Source organism: Leptinotarsa decemlineata, unplaced genomic scaffold, assembly GCF_025532065.1.
Source record: "Leptinotarsa decemlineata unplaced genomic scaffold, Ldec_3_MD MMD2_tig00000035_RagTag_RagTag, whole genome shotgun sequence".
In the NCBI taxonomy this organism is placed as follows: domain Eukaryota; kingdom Metazoa; phylum Arthropoda; class Insecta; order Coleoptera; family Chrysomelidae; genus Leptinotarsa; species Leptinotarsa decemlineata.
This window is the reverse complement of record NW_027412540.1, coordinates 14,380,369-14,401,985: the sequence shown is the minus strand read 5'-3', so window position 1 is coordinate 14,401,985 and position 21,617 is coordinate 14,380,369. Positions and strand designations below refer to the sequence as shown.

General features: G+C 34.1%; 1 protein-coding gene across 2 annotated transcripts in view; it reads left to right on the top strand.

The window, feature by feature from the left end:
• Positions 1-21,236, top strand: part of LOC111517708 (cysteine-rich motor neuron 1 protein) — a 203,659-nt gene extending 182,423 nt beyond the window's left edge. For both annotated transcript variants that reach the window (XM_074171940.1, XM_074171941.1), the window contains exons 2-6: positions 10,882-11,156; positions 13,034-13,249; positions 15,249-15,532; positions 16,113-16,681; positions 19,588-21,236. In XM_074171940.1, the coding sequence (XP_074028041.1) occupies positions 10,882-11,156; positions 13,034-13,249; positions 15,249-15,532; positions 16,113-16,681; positions 19,588-19,760 (1,517 nt within the window). In that variant the 3' untranslated portion in view covers positions 19,761-21,236. The remainder of the gene's footprint in view (positions 1-10,881; positions 11,157-13,033; positions 13,250-15,248; positions 15,533-16,112; positions 16,682-19,587) is intronic.
• Positions 21,237-21,617: the final 381 nt, after the last annotated feature.

The following is a 21,617-nucleotide window of genomic DNA, read 5'->3' as shown; positions in this document are numbered from 1 at the left end:
TTTTTCCACAATATTATCGACATTTATCGACCTTCTATTACAGATTAATTTTTTTTGTGACAGAATATATTTTATTAATATTTTAAGACAGTAATACAAATCATGAAATTATGAAACAACAACAAAAATTAATTGACGCTTCGGGGCGACTTCATTGATTTCTGTGGCGCATTTGCTTTCTCAGCTGCAGGAAAACCCGGAAAACCTGCAGCACTACATCATCTGAAGATCTTGCCAATGTCCTCTCTTTCATAAAACAAAGTGTAGGGTGTCTCCAGAAGTTCCAATAAATTCAAGACATCGCCAAAACACTTAGTGACACGACTATCGTCAAACTTAAACCAGTCCATTTCGTCTTTGACCAATGCTTAATAATGACCAGATTCAACGCGAGAACCATAGTGAACAATTACTGCATAGATATTAGAATAGTGGTTTGCTAGATTGAAGTGTTCATCTATTTCGAACCTTCGAAAGAGTTTGGTGCTTCCATCAGAGGTTGAGTCATGTCTCAAGATCATCGTTGTTATTATTAGATTGACTGGTGCTTCAGCTATACTTGTTTTCTTATAACAGTCAGTTAATTAAGCGCATGTTTGGCAATACAGTCGATCATCACCTGTTAAAATTTCCATTTTGAGACGCTAGTTGGAGTTCCAGAAAATCACATACGTGTTTGCTACTTCTTGAACATTTACTACAAAGTAAACAAATGAATATTTTTCCAACAAAAGAACTTCAAACACAAGACGAGATAGACTGCAGAAATCATTCAATCCAGAGCGGTCAGGAAGTATTGATTCTGTTATTTTTTGCTCACGAAGAGTATTCAACAAGGACCTCAAGAATTCTGAACAATCCTCTTGTTGTCCTAACGAGTATCTAGTCAACTTCAGGAAATCAGTTGGTGTGGAATGTATTAACATTCTTACGAAACTGCAACTGCATGAACAATTGTTTGAGTTTGGTGAATAAGTAGGAAACATTCTCGTTCTCGTTCATCGTTGAAACCTTTTTAATTCGAGCACATTTTGATTGTATCTCTTTAATTTTGTAATTCAATAATAACAATCTGTTGAAAGCGTTTATGCTGTCGTAATTAACATATTTTCGAAAAATAAATCAAAAAGCTATTTTGATTAAATTAAAAAAAAAGTTATTTAAAAAAATCATTTCTTAACTAGTAATATACTTCTATTCGGAAACAAAACTTAACTCAGTCAGTTCAAATTTAAATATTCCTGAACGATACGTATGTTTTTTTTCGGAACTTCAATTGAAACGAAATAAATGAAATAAAAATTCAAGTAGCAGGAAAAAACTACGTACTTAATGACTGAAAGAAAGTTCCCTGAACGTGGCCGTCGATAGATGTCTCTCGAATACTTTCACCATCAACGCTGGTGTTCCCCAGGGATCCTCAAAAAATTTAAATTGAAATTAAAAATCAAGAGATTCTAACGCAAGTTACTTCACGACGTTTCGATTGTTATTATCCACAATCTTGTTTAATTGTTCTATTTTTTACTTGTATTTTATTTCACTGTAATTTCTCTCAAGGGTTTTTTTGATTAGGTAATATAATTGTTATTTTCTGCTATTCTTTTTAATTTTCATTTGTATTGGTTCATTCAAAGATTTCGAATCATTTTATTTAGTATTAGACAATGGAAGTCCGAAGTAATGAAATTCATCATGAAACATTGTGAATCACCTTTAAACAAACCAGGTGAATGGCTTGTTTTTTTAGTATTCTAGAAAAAAGGGAGTCAATAAATTCTACTTCGTGACCCTAATCAAGGTATTGTGGATTGCTCAGTGAATACATTATGGATTTTCATTTTCAAGTATTGGCCAATTTGAAATGAAAATGTGTTTTGCAGCGGTCCTCATCCCGCCCAACATTCAACAACCCACCTCTTAAAGTTCATGAACTGTATATTTGTTTGTGTGTATGGGCGAAGAACTCAAACAAAACTTTATTACAGTATTTATGCACCTCCCGAGGCCTGCAGACCTGAAATCTCCCTCTAGTGCAAGTCCATTGTCTACCTGTCGGTTCTAATGTCGCGGTAGCGAGCTGAGTAGGGTGAGACGTCGGTATGTGCAGACCATTTGTGTTTACTTTAACGCCATCACATTTGAAATGATAATTAGTTTTGGTCAGTAAAGACGTGGTGGGTTATTTGGAAGACTGCATGTTGCTCTTGCGAACTGTAATGAGTTGAATGTTTCAGGCAGTGTTACGACAGGGTTATCGAGTCCCAATGTTAAAGTATGTTCATTCCATTATTTCAGTTAAATTTTATCGTGTACGAATGACAGAGTGAAAATATATATCAAGTGATATAAATGTTACAAATTTGGAGACTATAGAAATTGCCACGAAAAAGTATTAGCAGATTTGAAATTAACGGAATATAAAATGAAAAAAAAATTGAAAATCACTGAGAGTACTGAAAAATCGGACATAAATATACGGTTAAGTTAGTTGGAACAGAAACAATATCAAAAAACTAAAAATGACTTAAAATGAGTAACAAAAACTTGTAAGAACCTCATTTGTGGAGAAAATAAATTATTGTAATCCGAAATAAAAATGAATTAATAATGGGTTATTATTGAACAATAGGTGTCGAAGATGAAAAATAGAATTGGGTGGAACCTGTTGCAGATCTGGGAACCCCATCCTTAGCAAGCTCCTGACAACCAAGCCACCAAAAGCGGACTGCGATTCCAAGAATTGCTTTTACCGAATACCATGTGAGTGCTGATCCAGCGGAAACTTGGCCTCCCCTGTAAGTCAGACTAATTCTGAAATGAAAATCATACACGAAACTTCGCCCCCCTGCGGTCAGCAACTACTCCCCCATTTTTTTTTCAATGGCATGGGGAGTCGAGTGATATATCATTAGAAAGGTCTTTTGTCCCTCTATTACTTCTGTGTTTTTTTTTCAAAATTGGTTCATTCGTTATTGGCAAATTGAATATTGAACGTTTCATTTAAAAAAAACAGAAAACTCGCTGTCGTTCATTTCAATGAGGAAATCAACGACAAATAATATCAACGGATAAATTGTTCAAAATGACTTTTACCCAGTTCCATACAATAATACAGTTGTCAATCCAACGCATTGGAAAACGTTCGTCCAAAAAGTGTCTCACCCGAACATCAAAATGTAGGAGTGCATCATCCTGCTGGAATTATAAAATTTGTGAATTCATAGTGGGGGAGAGATGGAAGCGGCCCGAGGTACCTAGAGTCTCATCTATCAAAAATAAGTCTAGAAATATGATAGAATTGATGTACACTTCATGAAAATCCATTATAACTTATCCAGAAAAACAAAATTCAATGCGAGATTTCTACTTGAAAGTTTACAAAACTGAGACACAAAACTGAGACAATACACAATGTGTTTTGAAAACGTTAAAAATAAGTGTCGAGTATTAACCGAATACGTTTGTAAATACTAACACAATTCCACACACACTCCAGTTTTTATCATTTGCGTTTGATTGACATTCAACCCCTCAATAAATCGTTTTCATTTCGTGTTACAAATTAGCGCTTTTATTTGTTTTATTATCCATTTATGTTTATGACATTATTTCTGATGTAATGAACTCGAACAAATATTTGGGTCCGATTATTTTTGGCATATTATTCATTTTCTCCTTCATATACTTCAAATATGGTAATTTTTTTCAGACAATGAAAGTCCGAGCTTGTAACATTCACTAAAAAACATTAAAATTTCCCATTTTTTTCTAATCAATAGATGTCATAATATGGTATGTATGAAATCACTAGATCTATAAGTTGCGTCTATCGATCTCCAAGTGACACACAACACATGTACACTTTTCTTGACTTGGTTTAGCAAGCAAGTTATTTTCATTATCCTATATTCAACCTGCAATAGGTACCTGAAATAACAAATGTTACCTGAATTATCAATACCAATACTAAAACAATATCTATTCATCTTCTATAATATATCAGAATCACCAACTATCGAACCCCAGCTACCAATTAATTCTAAACTAGTTGTCAAAATTCACAAATTCAAAAGGACATAGTAAAAATAAAAATCTCAAAGTGAAGAACATTATCTCGATTTAAAGAAATCTTGCTCTCCTATATTCATGAAGAAATATTTTTTTAAACTGAGAAACATATTCTCTCAAGTTGAATTTGAATCATTATTTCAAAAAGACTGAACAAAACGCTTCTTTTAAGTAAAAAAAAAATATTCCACCAAGATTGTGCATACATTTCAATAGAAATAAGCACATTAGCTCAAGAGAAGTAAGTATGCATTCTTTAGTCTGAGCAAAATTAATCTCGAAGCAAAACTGTTTTGGGTTTTGAAAGAATGATATGTTTACTTGGAACATTATTCAAATGTCTCTGTATGAGAAATTAATAGTTTTCCTTTGAACATAACATTTTTCATTGAGACGCCTCTATTTGTATAAATCAAATAAACTCATCTACTTCATCAAAGATGATCTTACGCTTCTGTTTATAAACTGTCCCTCTCATTTGGATGTATTTAGTTACTTGAATCCGAAGTATCTCATCTGAAATATGAACAGCTATAAGTGGTAAGGAAAGAAACTAAATAATACATTACATATTATGATTGGTTTATTTGGAGCAGTTGCAAATCATGAAAAAGCATGTGATAAAAAACAAAACGTAATAGAGAACTAAATTTTCTTTGATGATGTTTGCTTAAATATCATATTCCAACCGCACACTTTTGAGAGATCCTACAGTTATATAAATAACATAAATAAATATTCAATAAGAAAACATATATAAAAAATTGACATATTCTTGACAAATTGCAAACTAATAAATAAAATTAAATTGAAGCCTATAAACAACATTACAACTCAGACAAGAAAATGAATTGATTAATTGGTAATTTTACACAAATGAAGTTTTTAAAATTAGATGCCATTCTGGTAAATAACATTAAAAAAATCACTATCGTCGATCAAGTTCTGCATTCTGCTTTTGTTTATCCACAATTGCCGAAACATCACTTGGAGTCTGAAACGAAAGAAGAAATCAGCACATCATCCTTAGCCACTATTTCAAATCAAATATATAGAAAGGTAAAAATATGAAAACAGCAGCCACTTAATAAAAAAAAAGTTTTTTCAATAAAACACTGTTTAAGTTGGTTTATTCTGTTAACCAACCTAATTGTTGTTCGCATGTGAATGACAACCCTCAAAATTTCAAACTTGTCTGAGGTCTTATTATTCATTATACGATTCCTAGCAAGTTAAAAGGTGCTTAAACAAATCCCTTTGAAGTGGACAGGAGTCTATACAAAAAAATTGCCTTTCAAAATAATAATTTTGGAACCGTTATAGGAATTCAAAGTGTTACGGAGCATTGGTATAATTTTCGCAAAATGAAGGCAAAATTAGGAGTTGCCGTCAAAGTTTACCACTTTCTCTTCGGTACTACGTATACAACGCGGTACTTACTGAATAGCGGAGTTTTATCCAATTATAATACTCACCCATGAAACAATCTTTCAACTGTGCAAGACCCCAGTCTTGTGAAATCTGTTCCATTATGGTGGATACAAAATAATCGGAAAGAAATTGCACTGCCTACAGACACATAAAACACTTCCTCCTCAAAATCGCAACACACCAACATCACTTTCCAACACATACTGGTGCGTACGCGATGCTTACAACGGAATTTCCCGCTTTCCTCTCACTTGAAAGGGTCATAGAAAGACCAGAGCACCACAGGTTTTTTCAAACCGAAATGAATGAAATACTTCTTTAAAAGACACCCTGTTCATTCTATACAAAATTCCTGTTATTTTCAGTCGATCATAATATAGTTTTGTATATAGATTCACAAAATTCTTGTTATAAACCAATTGAGTTATTTGAAGGGATACAGTATTAAATTCAAACGAACACTATGTGTTCAGATCAAGTTGATATTGCTCTCCATTTGAAACAGTTTATTTTTCCCTTCAAATAGGTGGTGGATTTTGAGATGATATTATATTTTCTTGATTAAAAAATACTTCATCGTCGCAATGATATAATCAAACAAATGATGTCGTTGAAAGGCCAAGAATTTTGATTTCTTTGTTGAAAAAAGTGTGGTTTTCTGGTGGAACATGGCGATGTTGGCATATAGTAATAGTTTTTCCAATAAAGATAAAAATTTCAAAGCAACCTGTTATCTTCTTTTATAGAAATACTTTTTACTGTGGAGAGAGCTGCAAAAGTTCTAGTTGATCATTGAGGGTTTTTAAATTGGGGTGTTCTTAAAACACAAGCACTATAGGAAAATCCTTAAAACGTTCTTAGAGCTGTGCCTGTGCTAAAGTAGCGATTCACGTTGAATTTGAACCGCTGTTAATCAAATCCATTTGGAAAAACGTTCTCAGGAAGTTTATCCCACATCAACGCAGTTGTCCAAATGAAAAAGTTCTCAAACAGTGAAGCTCTGCACTGCAGGGTTAAGGGTTGATTCACGAATTTTGTTTTCAACTTGCGAATAAACAGGGGGATCACACAGAAAACGTAATTTCAGTGGAATTCCTTTCATTTATCAATCTTATTGATCGTAGACAAACGCCTACTTCGGAGATTTTAACAAAAGCCCATTATCCGCATCGTAACAATTTCTCTGGTAGAAACTCACTAGCTATATATTCAGCCAGCTTTGTGGGAATGTTTCGTAAAGTTTCACCGTCCGTTGGTCTCGGTTCGTATGCATTTATTAGAACAATTGAGCCACTTTCTCGGAGTTGAGATTATGGCGAATGCGCCTGACTGAAAATTGTGTCGGTTTGTAGATATTCTACACGAAAACCTTTTACGCTAACAACAGGCGCGTGAAGAAAATACATTTTTGTGTCGGATATTCAAGTTCAACTGTTCATATGAGGATAATATAGTATTTTTTTTATTTGGAAAAGGGATCTAAAAAGAAAAACTGTTTTTCTAATATGTCGACGCTTCTTAACAAGTATTTGCATCCTAAGTACTACCATACCGATGTCTTCAAAATTTCATAATTTGTTTCAATTTTCTATACTATAATTCCAAAATAGTAGGCACTGTATTCTCAGAAATAACTAGGACGTTCTTGCCTTAATTTGTCTCTTGCAGTGGCGTACCAAAATAATACTGAACAAATGAGGAAAAATGATGAAAAAATTCATAGAATCTCAATTTCTGACAACAATGTTTTCGTTCCAATGCAATGATATTTCTGAGAATTTAGTGCTTACTATTATGAAATTGTGCTCTAGTTGGCAGTATATATTGATGATGGTATCTATTAGTTAAATTTAAATACAGTGACGTTCTTGTTTGAACCGATTTGGAACTGTATGCTTCGAATAGTTTACATCTTCATGAAACTCATCATTTGAATTAGGAATTCAACTCATATATTTTTCACGAACTACTACTACCTTCAAAAGAATTGAAATTGGCAAAGTCATTTAAAATACTTTTTCGACTTTTTTGATCTTCTAAAAATCACTTTCTTCAAAATTATAAAACGAATTAAGAGATAATTCCATATGTATATTTCGAATTATTTTTCAATATATTCTTTTGACTTGAAACAAATACAGCCTTTAGTTAGTTTTTGTCAATTTTTTTTCAACAATTTATTACACTTTTTGATTATAACGTGAAATCATAATTCGACAAAAACTATAATGATTCATTTATAATAATTGTTCCATCAGAAGTTTCGGAATAGGATTGAAAAAATGCGTTTTAATTTTTTTGGAATTGAGATAAACCATTGCAGGAAGAGAAACGAATTATCTATCGTCAACGTTTGGGATTTTGTCAGGTTGAATTGTATAATTTGGCGAAGGAATTGGTTTGTTGATTTGAACACTGTATTTTCCTGAAGTCACAAGCTGTCTACCACTACGTCGCCCTTACGATGAAGTAGTGTCTTTTATCATCTTAGTTATGTATACAGGGTCATTTTCAGTCAGATATTGAATTCCCCTGAAGATACAATTATGTTGAAATTCTGATGGTAGATTTTACATATAAATAATAAATGAATTAATGATAATGATTAATAGCTGATAAATAATAATCAATAATGATTACTCAATTGTTGATAATTATTGAATAATAATTGATAATTATAAATTATTAGTTATAATCTATAATTGATGACTAATAATTAATAATTGGTAAATAATAAATAATAATGTAAAAATCCAATTCAATCATTTCATAGGATCTATACCATATAATATCAGGCCACTCCCTGAAAATTTGACTACAAATGAAAATATAAAAGAGTCATACTACTCTTGTAAGGGGCTTAAAGAAGATACTGATGTTTTTGGGAAAAAAATGTTTTGGCTTTCTACTTCTCCATCTTGATACAAAAAATGTGGGAATCTTCCAAAGGAAGAAAGAAAGCTAGTAATATCAATAAAGTCATTATGTTATGAATGAATCGAGTGTTTTTTATCTCTTTCGTATACTATATTGTGTAGCTATCCTGTAAATGATATCTGATTCAATTCTACAAAAAATACGTTTTCCTATTCAGTTTATATTCAAAATATTCGTTATGGGATTGAATCAGAATAAGACATGTGAAAAAATTATATACAATTGTAAAAATAACCTTTCACAGATACAATATAATCAAATATTATTTATGATTTTTAATAATTTTTTGAAAACCACTTGAAAGTTGAGGGAAATGTTCATTGAATCATTATGAAGATCTAGGAATCATATGAGAAAAGATTCAGAAACTATTCTTGTATTTATTTGACATTTATGGAACATTTCAGCGGAATTTCTTCACAGGAATACATTCTTTGGACATTAATATATATTTCTAAATTCATTACCGATCAAAGTGTTTTCAGATATATTCTCTGTTATTCAATTTATTACTACTGATTTTTTCATAATTAACGGTAATGGTAAAAATTTTGGCGCCAAGTATCTACAAGAATGTACCTAATATATTTTTCATTTGAAAATTGTTGGACGTTTCTTTCGTAACTACTACTCACATTCAGGGTACCACCAAATGAACAGTTAATTGTAATAAGTCTAATCAATACTAGGACAATGGAAGTATTCAATAAAAAAAGGTCAAATCTGAAATGAAAAATAAGTTAACAATATAATCTGACAATGTTATCTGACATCGGATAAATATTTTACATGTTATCAAAAGTTATCTCGACTTGGAAAAGCAGACGACGGCAGTTACTAGCAGAGAGCAGCATTCAATTGCTGCTCTTATGATATATGTTAAAAATATGTGTTTAAAATATATTTTTTTCGTTAAGCTATCGCACCCCTACGAACGACAACCCTCAGAAGTCGAAACGTTAAATATTCGTTTTGAGGTTACCCGATAATTTTGAAAGAAATGTTGAGTGTACTTACGTATTTTGATGCGTAAATTACGAATCCGAAAGAAAAAAGCGGCGCTCTCCCTTATTTACCAAGTTCAGAAAAGGGCAACTTTTCGGCCTTCTTTTTCACGAAATAAACTATTTGAAAAATCAAAAATTTATTCACTAAGTCACCTTTACACCTTATTTCTCCTTAATTGATACTTTTCAATTCAACAATCAACATTTTTCTTATGAAAAACTTAATTTAAAAACGATTGCATCTTCTGGTTACATTCTTCTATTTTTAGGTTAGTTACTAGCGACATTTAACAAAAAAGCGGTTGGTATTTGCCACCGCTTACTATTTCAAATTCGTAGATTTGCATTTTTAGTTTGACGTGAGTGATTAGAAAAACACAAAATAAATTCGAACGAAATTAATAATTTACTGAATGTAAGAGAAAATTCAATTCTTTATTTAGTTCAAGCACAGATTGAATATTCAATCTGTGGTTCAAATAGGAGTGTTTGCAGCAACAATACGACAGCATCAGTCGTACCAACTGTGACATTAACCTTTGAAATGTAAAATACAGAGATATATAACCAAAAAGCAGCTCCGTACATTTTTTTGTAATTTTTATTGGAAAAATGATGATTGTTGAAGTGAAAAGTGTCAAGGAAGGAGGAATAAGGTGTAAAGGTGACCTAGTGAGTAAATGCTTGTGTTTTTAAATAGTTCATCTTGTGAAAAAGAGTTGCCCTTTTCTGAACTTTGAAGGGCCGTAAATTTGTAAATAAGGGAGAGCGCCACTTTTTTCTTTCGGATAATCTACGCATCAAAATACGTAAGTCCACTGAACAATTTTTTCAAAATCGCCGAGTGCCCTTAAAACGAATATTTACCGTCGAAACTTGTGCGAGCTAAGGACTAACGAGGTCTTACCTTTTAACGTGTGATTCCTAACACGGGTTAGACGATAGCAAGTGAAAAGCAAGCGTTCAGCCTGGGGCTTGAACCATCGTCTCACATATCGGCCGATTGACTGAGTGAACAAAGCACCCATGTCGAACCAACCTAAGAAGACATTTTATGTATAATTGATTATAATAATAAGTATTTCAGATAATCGCGCACCAGAAGATAAACAATATTACATATTGTAAATTGCTGCTTTCTCATTTCAATATTTTGTTTTATGTGCATATGAACTACAAAAACGCTAATTATGTATTACTACAATTCATGTCAATGGGTAGCCAAAGCATCATAACAGTGTAATTTCTTTTGTTATCTCTTGTAATTTGAGATAACGGGCCATACTTAAATTGTTTTAATGTTTGGAGTAAAACCTGAAAAGAAGACTATTTATAATACCAACTTCTTTTTCATTTCTCTTAAAATAATGGGTAGTTCTACTTTTTAAACAACCCTAAAAATGAGATGAAAATCTAATTTGACGTTTTGTTACAGCGACACAAGCTGCTCCCTCTATCGAAGCTTGCCCGCCCGATAGCGTCGTTTCCGAAGATTCCTGCAAATGTGATCCGAACTCTTGCAGCAAACCTCCCTGCTTGTCGGAGCTCATTCTGGCTACGAATGGCAGCGATCTACCAGGTCAATGCTGCCCAGCATACTCTTGCGTTGGCTGCGCGAACGAAACAATGATCGATGGAAAGTGTCCTTGCGCTACAGGAGCCGTAATCATGGGACACACATGCGTTTGTGTGGACAGAGGGAAGAGTTTGGTAGGTAAAATAGGATGCTTTTCAATTCGAGCTTCGATGTAGTTAGTTTTATTCAAAAGTGCCAGTAGATGTCGCTCGATATTCATTTTTTGAGTGGTTCATTGGGAAACGAATTCATTTATTGCCCTTTGTACTGTACTCATGATGCACTGTTTGGAACCTTTGATGTAGTAACGAATATCACTGGAGTTTTTTCCCAACACCAAATCGTTATTTTTTAACACCTCGATACGCGTTTTCATCACCAAGTGATCATCTTCAAGAGGTAGATTAAACAGTTCAATCGTCCTCTTGAAGATGATCACTTGGTCAGCCTGAGATCTAGATATTTGACCTGCTCCAACCTGCTGCATGTGTCCTTTCACTATATAATTAGACTAGGATGACTAACAGTGAGGCAAAACCCTAAAGACAACCCCTTACTAACCATGCGACTCATTGGTACGAAACCAGATCAGGACATGAACCAATAAGAAGCACACAGAGTACTGGACAAAAGTATCTGGCAACAAACACAGTGGAACCTTCATTAGGGAACCGTCCGAGAAAAGAACCGAAGAACTACTTCAATATAGTAGGGATCGGCTCAGAATAATTACAGGGTTACTAACCGGTCATTGTCCGCTTAGAGGACACCTGAATAAAATGGGGCTGTACAACGGAGACCTCAGCTGCAGATTATGCAACGAAGGGATAGAAACAGCTCTAGACATCTTATGCGAATGTGAGGCACTGAATCACAGGAGGCAGGCAATATATGGACGTACAAAATTACGCCCAGAACAATATGACGAACATCCAACACGAAACCTGTACAAACTAGTACAGGGAACGAGACTGATGGAATGGGTGTCATGAGAAGGTGGGAGAATAAACGCAATAAGCCCAAGAGGCTGCAGTGTTTTCTGGAGACTTGGACTGAATGGACAAGTCAGACAGCTCCCAAGGTACAAAAAAAACCATGCCACTCTCCTCTGATGATACAGACTTCTCTTATCTATAGACTACATACAATCTATACAAAATCAAAATATGCAGTTTATCCACCTGCAGCTTTCGTGTCGAACCCTCTTCTTCTCGCCGCCAGGATGATTGATTCTAGGGGTATATCAAAAGCATATTGATGTCGATGCAGTGGTCTGGCCGCGGGTACTATGTACCTAATATGTCCATCAAGTAATTTTTCCAATGTCTTCATGGTCTCACATGTCTCATAGATCAAGTGGGCTTCGTCAAGTCCTGTCCGATTTTCCCGGAAATAAATTCATATCATTTAAAATCATAGAGACCTTCACAACTCGACGGGCAATTCATGAAAAAAGAGGAATTTTTATTACAGATCCATAAAACAGGAATTCATATCTGCCTACAAAATGGACAACTCTACTCTTTTTTGTCACTTTTTCATTTACAAAAGTGCTGAATATTACTGGAGTTTGATCCCAACACCAAATCGTTATTTTTAACACCTCGACAAGTGTTTCAAGGTTAATCAAGTTTAATCTTCCTCTTGAAGATGATCACTTGGTGATTGAAACACGTGTCGAGGTGTTAAAATAACGGTTTGGCGTTGGGACTAAACTCCAGTAATATTCATTACTACACCAAAGGTTCCAAACAGTACATCACAAGTACAAAAGTGTCATTGTTGTATAAGGTTTCAATTTTGTGTTACCCAAATTCGTGAATTTCTGAGTTATGATATTTTTCTTAGGGAGGTGCGAATGTAATTATTTATAAATGTTGTTCCGAATTGCACTACTTGTGTTTATAAGTTTCCTTCAAATTCCATTGGAATATCTACACAAAAAAACATTGTATTTGTTGTTCTCAAGCTGAATCAAGTCCATAATGATTAATTACAAATGTTTCTGTAGATTGATGGAAAGTGTGTTTGCAACCCTCTACAATGTCCTATGCCTCAACTGTGTAATAAGACATCAGTAGCAGTAACTGTAACCGACGACTGCTGCAAGAAAACCATATGTCAACCGTGTCCTTCTGACAGTGAATCAACCAATTTGGAAGGAGGTGAACTCGAAGACCATTGTGTATGCCTGCCGTGCAAAACTGATTGCGGCAATAACAAGACAGTGAGTACGCATTCATTTTTCATTGGGTTTGTTGTGGTTCTAACATCCGAAACTGTTTGGAAACTGCTCAAGACATGATGCGTACAAGCCAAAAATCTCAAGCAATCCGAAATAGTCTCGGACACTTGGTTAAACCAGAACGCATTTTGAGGAGACCACTGTGCCACCTATCGTTTATTTTATATGAAGAGATGATGACGAGAAAATACTGTTGATCATGTCCATTTTGTTATGTAGCGTATCCTTGTAGTCAGTTCAAATGTAGTCTAACCTCAATCATCAATTATTTATATCAATTAAATAAAAAAACATCTTATGAAATAGCCCAAACAAACTACCACATGAAAGTGCATGAGCAACGGGAACAGTTCAGCCTTGAGAGCAAGAATGATTCGGGACGGTTCAAGACAGTTTAGGATCATTTCGCAGACGAAACCAGAACAGAATATTCATCAATCCGGACTTATCCACAATAAACCAGAACGCTCTATATCAACTGCGCATGCTCCTGACGTCCTAGAACCTGAATTTCGTAGAACCAAAACAAACATATTATCTATGAGCAAATACATTCGAATTCTCATATTCCATTCACTGGTACCCCTTAAAGTTGCTTGAAGTGGTTTTTGAATATATTCTGCTAGACCATCTTCTCGAATCCGCTTCCGACCAGATATTCATTCGGCTTCGCTAGTTGTCTGACTGAACTGCGAATATCAATGATACTCCATAGGTAGCTGGGGTAGTTGTCAACATAACGTACCAAGAAAACGAGGCTAATGGCCATAGTGGCCAATGTCGAAAACAGAAATTTCTTCTTTTGGCTGTCACTGTACGAAATGTAAAAAACTTTTTCTCCATATACAAAACTATTTCCTACCTTTCGAACTTGGAAACATGTTTTCCTCTACCTAAGGTTCTCATTCCAATGCTAAAACGGTTTCGCTTCCTATTCGTAGATTTGCTATAGTATGCTCAGGTGTATTAATCAATCCAGAACATTTCAGTGTGGAGATGTAATCCATAGGTATATTCAGTTTTGATTACACGAGGGTCAAATTCAGCCCGAGACGAGCTTGGCTGGTTATTCAGATTCCGGCATACTTAATTTCGTGTATCAATCCAAAATATAGGTGAGTGTCCGAAGATTTATCCACCAGGACTTCCGAGCCGAGCGCGAGAGAACTGAGAATACTAAAAGGCTATTGTTTTATTTCTTATGTACGTATTAGATGACTAAATGACACTTTTCTTGAAATTATTTCTTGGAAATATGTAGAACAGATATCCCTCTGCACGCCGTCTTGAGTTCAATCGGGATGGAGCCCAGCTCCCTTACCCTTTCGGCTGGCTTGTGTCGAAGGACAAATGTGTTCATGACTGAGGGGATACACATCTCCCAATTCATTATTATTAATGATAACTAGAGTAACACCCAGTATTCATTCGTCTTTTCATATAATGTGTATGAATGCTACTATTTTTTTGGAAAATGCCAATCAAATCAATAGGGCAACACTGGTCATGACCAATATAACTCATTCGAAGTTTTTACCTGCCCTTTCGAATATTTTAAACAAAATGAAATTGGCTGATTTAGTCATTAGAGGGCGCAAGAAGAGAAGGCAAACTGTCATTCTAGTTCAAAATGCTGTGCACTTTGTAGAAAATGGATAGGTATTTAATTTGAAAAGCGATTATGAAGTATTGAATGAATAACGAATAATAAACTATACAAAATTGTGGAATGAACATGGCAATACAATTCATAGCAGAAAATATGATATCAGCCGAGGAAATAGTTGTTTTTGGGCTGGAAGGTACTTTTCCAACCTGGTGGCCCATTGTCAGAAATAAAGAAGACTTTTCAATCAAAATTCAATTTCAATTGCCAGTCATGGCAAATTAAAACATATTACACATCCATGATTCTTGTCTGTCTTGTCTACTATTTCTTCAAAATTTCAAAATAACACTGACAGAAATTCTCGATTTGCAGGTGGTGATAAAGAAACACGGCAGCGGCTTTCCAGGTAACTGTTGCGATCTCTATGAATGCAAAAAATCAGAAGAAACTATCGGCTGTTTCTACGGCGAAGAATTTTACGAAAACGGAAAAGAATGGCTCACTCTCGATTCGCAAATTTGTAAATGTAACAATGGACTCTCCCTCTGCTCCAAAGCCAAGGAAAGAGAGGCTCAGTCTTGCTTCATGGACAATAAGCTGTACCACGATTCGGAGTCCTGGACCCGTGAAGATGGATGCACTGAATGTGTTTGCAAGTAAGGAATAATAATATTTTGTCTTAGATTGCTGTAATCGATTCAACAGAGGAATCATTCCATTTGACATCGTGTGATCTGAATTATATCATCATAATATAGTGAATAAGATATATCATGATACATGCTGTCCTGAGAGACTCGTATCTTCCCAAAGAAATGTCAAAATAGTCACTACAGGTGAGGCAGTTTGTAATTACTTGAAAGATTATCGGAAATTAGAATCCATTTTTTCATTTCCTTAGCTATGTTAACCTTTATTCTGCTGAATTTTCTATAGTATATACGAGTAGAACACGTTTACACGAGTATATAACAATCAAGGTTCTAACATTCACTACCTATTCATACAGCTCAAGCTCAACTGCACATCCATTTTTATAAAGTCATTCCAATATCCGGTTCAAAATTCAATCCTTCCAACGTTCTGTCGGCGTTGGTTCAATGTTACCACCTGTTGCATCGATCAATTCAAATGGGATTATTCACATATGGCGCCCTCTGATTCTCTGATTGAGTCACTCAATCAACAGTTCTGAAATTGATTTGCTCTACTCATTACTAAACATTTCATTTTCAGAAGCGGTATAGAACAATGTATATCCCACTTTTGTGACGTCAAGGAGAGCCATATCCAGAAGAATCATTTCTGCCTGAAAAACAACCACATCTATCAACACACAGAATCCTGGACTGAAGCAGATGGGTGTACAAAGTGTACCTGCATCAACGGGGACGAGAGCTGTTCTAGTGATCTCTGCGAGGAACAAACTACTATGAAACTAGCTGAATGTCAGCCATTGTCCAACTGCAACAAAACTTGTATCAATGGATTCAAGATAAACAAAAAAGGATGCGAAATATGCAGGTGTAATATTGTACGGCTAGGACAAGATATCCTTTTCAAATATAATATATCGCTAAATGAACTCATCGGAATGTTGGACGAATACAAAAACAAACGAACTTCGACTCCTTCGATTTCTTCGACCACGACATCGACTACTACTACTACCACAATAAAAAGCGAAATTGAATTAACAAGCAGCACAACCAGACCGTTTGTTGTTGTCAACAGAGCTAACTTCTTGGAAGACACTTCTTCAACCACCCCTGAGCCTGTGGTAGTCCCAGCTGATGCAGGGAAAGGTAATTATTTGTAAAATAGGTATTTATGAAATATTCCGTTCATAATTATTCCCCCAAACTCCCTAGTTGTTTCATTTATTCTATTTCATGGGAGATTAATCACATTCTCTTTGTGATATGATCCAATTTTTACAATACATCCTCCGATTTTTGATGGTAGTAAGAAAGGCATAACATTTGGTACATGAGGAAGAGCTATAGGGACTACGACCTCCAAAACTCAAAAGTGAAGAAATACAATTGTCGAGAAAAATGCATTGGTTATTCACAAAGCTGGTTAAAACCAGAACATATTTATACAACATATACATTTTCAGTTCAGTAACAAAAGATATAAAAACGACTACTGTTAACAAACTTGGTGGGGTGCAAGTTCTTGTATGTTTGGGAATGACTGGGAGATACTTTATCTAACCACTTGTAATGAGGAGAACAATTTCAGGCCGAAATCGAGCTACAAAAGAAATCAAAAAACTGCTTCATCAAAGCGCGGTTCGGTGCAGAATAATTTCAGAGATATCCTATCTCACTGTCAATTTAAAGGACACGAACACAATATAGTGAAAGGGCAAAGACAGTTCATTATGATATGCGAGAACATGAGAAATTGACTCACAATTAAACATTTGTGAACTTTCACGGCCTGAAATTACTGTGCCAAAACTGTTTTCCGGAGTTGTTAGCCGGGATATATAGGTTTTATCAATGACTTTTCGTAAATGACTGCGGTAGACATCAAAGTTTATGAGGCAACGAATGATGTAGGTACTGTAGATGTTGTCACAGTAAATCTAATAGTGGTCTCCAGTTCTGTGCTGAAGTTCTTCTAGGTTCCTTAGCTGACCTTAGACCTTCGACTCTATCTGATGATTTTCGTTGGCCTGAATATCGATGTCACGTTATGTTTCTCGAGGACTCTCCCAAAGCAGTCCGTAACATTCTCATCGTGCGGATAAGCTTTTCCATTGACATGCCTATCTGGAGTAAATTCAACACTCTCTGTCCTAGATCGTATTGTTCACTCAAATTCGATTTAGCTGTACATATTTCATTTGAAGGGATTTTCCAGAACGATTGAGTTCTTTTGAAAGACTTAGGTTCATAGATGGGTCAGGCACTCTCAACTAAAGTTTCAAATAACCGGCTTTATTTTTGTCAAATCGGTGGTTAAAAAAATCTGTTTGAAATCTGTTTTTCCATTAATCAGTTGTCGCACCCCTACGAACATCAACCCTCAGAAGTCGAGAAGCGAGCTAAGGATTAACGAGGTCTTGCCTTTTGACGTGTGATTCCTAACACGGAGGCCAAAATATTCCTCCGTCTTCATAAATGGGCAAAATTCAAGTCTCGGTATACGCAGCTCTTTCTTTATTGATTATTTCTATTTATCAACTCCTTCGACAAATATCGACCTAGTGCCCATGTTCACCAGTACATTCAAGAAGACGATTGTTGCTTAGGTTTCCTGTTCCCATGAAATGGATTTTTGGGTTAGGGGAATTTGGATATGGAAGAAATTTGTTTGGTTGCTGCCAAATTACGATCGTATCATCAACGTAACACCTTCCAACAATGTAGTTTCATGGCACCGCAACGAGCAGTCCGTAATAAACTGCTCTTTGCGGTGCCATCTCTTTGTTTATAAAAAATTTCATCGCACTGAAAATAGGTATTTGATAAATAATGAGCGAACAAGGCGATTATATCACTCGAGAGTATAGTGTCTTCTACTGGGACCATCATATACAAAAAGACCACGTCGCTTCCATGAACGACTGCAGTAGGGTTGTTTAGTGTTTGACCAGCTCGTAGGTAGATTAATATCTGAACTCCTCCAACAAAAAAAATCTAATTCACAATGAAATTGAATCGAAGAAAAAAAAATTTTAGTTTTCTGTAAGTTTCCCACATTATCGTTTGAAGACGGAGAAGTAAAATACCAACAAAATGTTCACATGAAACTCAATGAACAATCGATATACTAGTGAACAGACGTGAAGATGGAACATTGGGTCACACTTCAGTCACACTCTAACCAGCAGCCACGACAAAAGAGGGGTGATTGAAATTTCAATTGAGAGGACTTGACGCATGCATATGAACCAGAGAGTTTAAAATCCGGTTAAACTCTCTGGATGAACCCAATCATCTGAAAAATGCCTTCAAAAAAGCCTGTCAATGTAAAAGCTTCTCAGTCCTATGCAAAGAAATACATATTCATATTACATATTTCATATTCGAATTAAGATGTACGGTACTATGGATCTTCATCCAGTAACGGCCGAATCAATCTGTAAAAAAATTCAAATTTGTTAATTTTTTCTCGATGCCAAAAACATCACCTACTATAGTAATTAGCCTCCTGTTCTTGGTATGTAATGTTAATTGCATAAGATTGGTTAATTGTTTGGTAAAGTAATAGAGATAGACTTATTGAATCGACAATATCTTCCAAATTACACATAAATTCATGAATTTCTTTTTTAGAAATGGTTTCAAATATATTGGTGTACTACTGTTTATAAACTCATTCTTTTTTTTTTTGATCTTTCAAGATAAATTTATTTCAGTTCCAGAAAAAAAAAGTGAATTTATTCAATTTATTTCTATATGTTACTATATGTTCATTTTCACATTTTTTACACATATTTTTGTTTTCATCATTACGTTTTCTATTTCATTTTCACATTTTTTTCATGTATTTCTGTTTCCATCATTATGTCCATCATCTTTCAGTGAGCAGCAATAATTTTGTTTTCATCACAAAGTTCAACAATATTCTTGGAATTAGTAAGTGGCATTGTACTAAACTTGAGGTATCTGCATCTGTAAAATTCAACTTGATATAAATTTCTCTCAAATCAAACGAAAAACTTAGAACTTATGCATTCAATTTTTTTTTTCAGAACCTTGGGTATACATAGCCATCCCTGTTCTTGCTGGTGGGATCTTCATTTTCGTCATCGCCATTATGTGTGTCTATAAGAGCAGAAGAAATAGCAGCATTGACTTGACACATTGTCAATACCATAATGTAAATAATAATAACACAATCAAGAAAACTGAACCATTGCTTTAACTTGAATCCTTTTTGAAATGTTTGTGATATGTGATGCAACAAATAGATTCCTTTCAGTTGTTCTTCTGAATGGTTTATTTTCATAGATTAAAGGTTTTATTTGCCATTAGTCAGATGGCATAAGACTAAAATGACATGCTGCTGTCATTATCAACACTGAGTGGGGTTATGTTGTGTAGATTTTTTATTCTTGACTGTTATGAAATAGGAGAACGTTAATTTATTTTTATAATATGGGATGTTAAAAATATGATTATTTTTTTAACGAGGTATATTTGTTGATTTGTTATGGGTAACTTTATTTTTAATTTGATTACTTACACTTGTATATTTGTACATTTCGGAGTAATTTTATTTTTATAAATTTTTTTTCAAATTTTGGTGTGAGTGACTTGTTTTTCTAACTTGTTCAGTTAGATATAATCTAAGCTTTCTTTAACACTGCTACTCATTCGATATTTTTTTTCTCTTCTTTGAAATGTTTGATATTCATTATGAAAGATGGTGAAAAACTATATGAAACCACAGGAAAGAGAATGGCTGACAATAATGTTTCAACTATAATCAAACCTTGGTTTCTGCTTGCTCGGAAACTGAAAAGTGCTAATGTGATTTTAACAATGTCATCAATTCTGCTCAGCTCTTCTATACTTTCATCATATTTTTTAACATTCTCTATTTCTCACTTTCGGTATCCAGGGTAGGTATTGTTGTATATTTTTGATGAAGTGACAAAAAAATCCAGTTGACATTCGATTGGAAATCGATTGTGTAAAGAAATCATTATTTACAATTCTCATGTTTCAGTTGCTAATTTGTCTTTCAAGTAACATATTCGAACATGTTTTATTTAACACATCCCAATGCAATTGCTTCAGAGTGTTCTCAAAGTAGATAGCTGTTGTCATACTATGTACATAATATAAAACTAATTATTCAATATTGTTGGAGATCTCTAGTAATAGTTTGTTGGGTGAATATTTATGAAGTATATAATTCGAGTAGTAACAAATCATATTTCCTCAAAGAAATATGAGAGAAAGAGAGAACAAACTAATAAATGCACTTTGCTTCTTTCTTTATTTTAAATGTGATAAGTTGCTTTCTCTCATGCTTTTCGAAATCCTTGATGTAGATTTTGATTGTTCCTAATATTAAGACTTTCGAGAACTTGATAGGTTATTATATATTTATTATATTAAATGAGAGCAGACAATGTTCGTCTTGCAAAATTTCTTTTTCAGTATTCTACAAGTATTTTCATTAAAGTAATTGGATCTATCTTTTTTACATTACTTAGTGATTCTCTGCTTTCTATTTTAGTTATATCATATTTTGAAAGTGATTTAAATATATAAGCATTATATGTACTAAAATAAGTAGGATTAATTTATCTATAGCTGAGTATAAAAGTAATATTTATTCATATATGTTGTACAAGATTTGACTGTACATAATAAAGTAGTAGATAGACTTTCCAACTTGTTTTTTGTTCCCACTACCTTTGAAAATACACTGAATCGGAACAAATTTTCATCTGGGCATTCATCGGATGCTGAGATAGCTGAGACATTCATTATGAATACCATTATGATATCCATCAAGGACGTCCTGTTTATCCATTTCAGTTGATTTTTCCACTATTTCAAAGTTCTTAACAAGAAGTTTACAGACAATAAAAGTGTTTTGAAGAAAATCATTCATTTTGTGAAATTGCCTTGACATATTTTTGTGCAAATAAGTTATGAGATTCAAAGCAGAAATTTTGAATCCTGAGAATACGAGATTCAAGTTAGGTACCGTGATAATTCTTTTACAATAAATCATAAAACAACCAAATGAAAACATACCGAAATG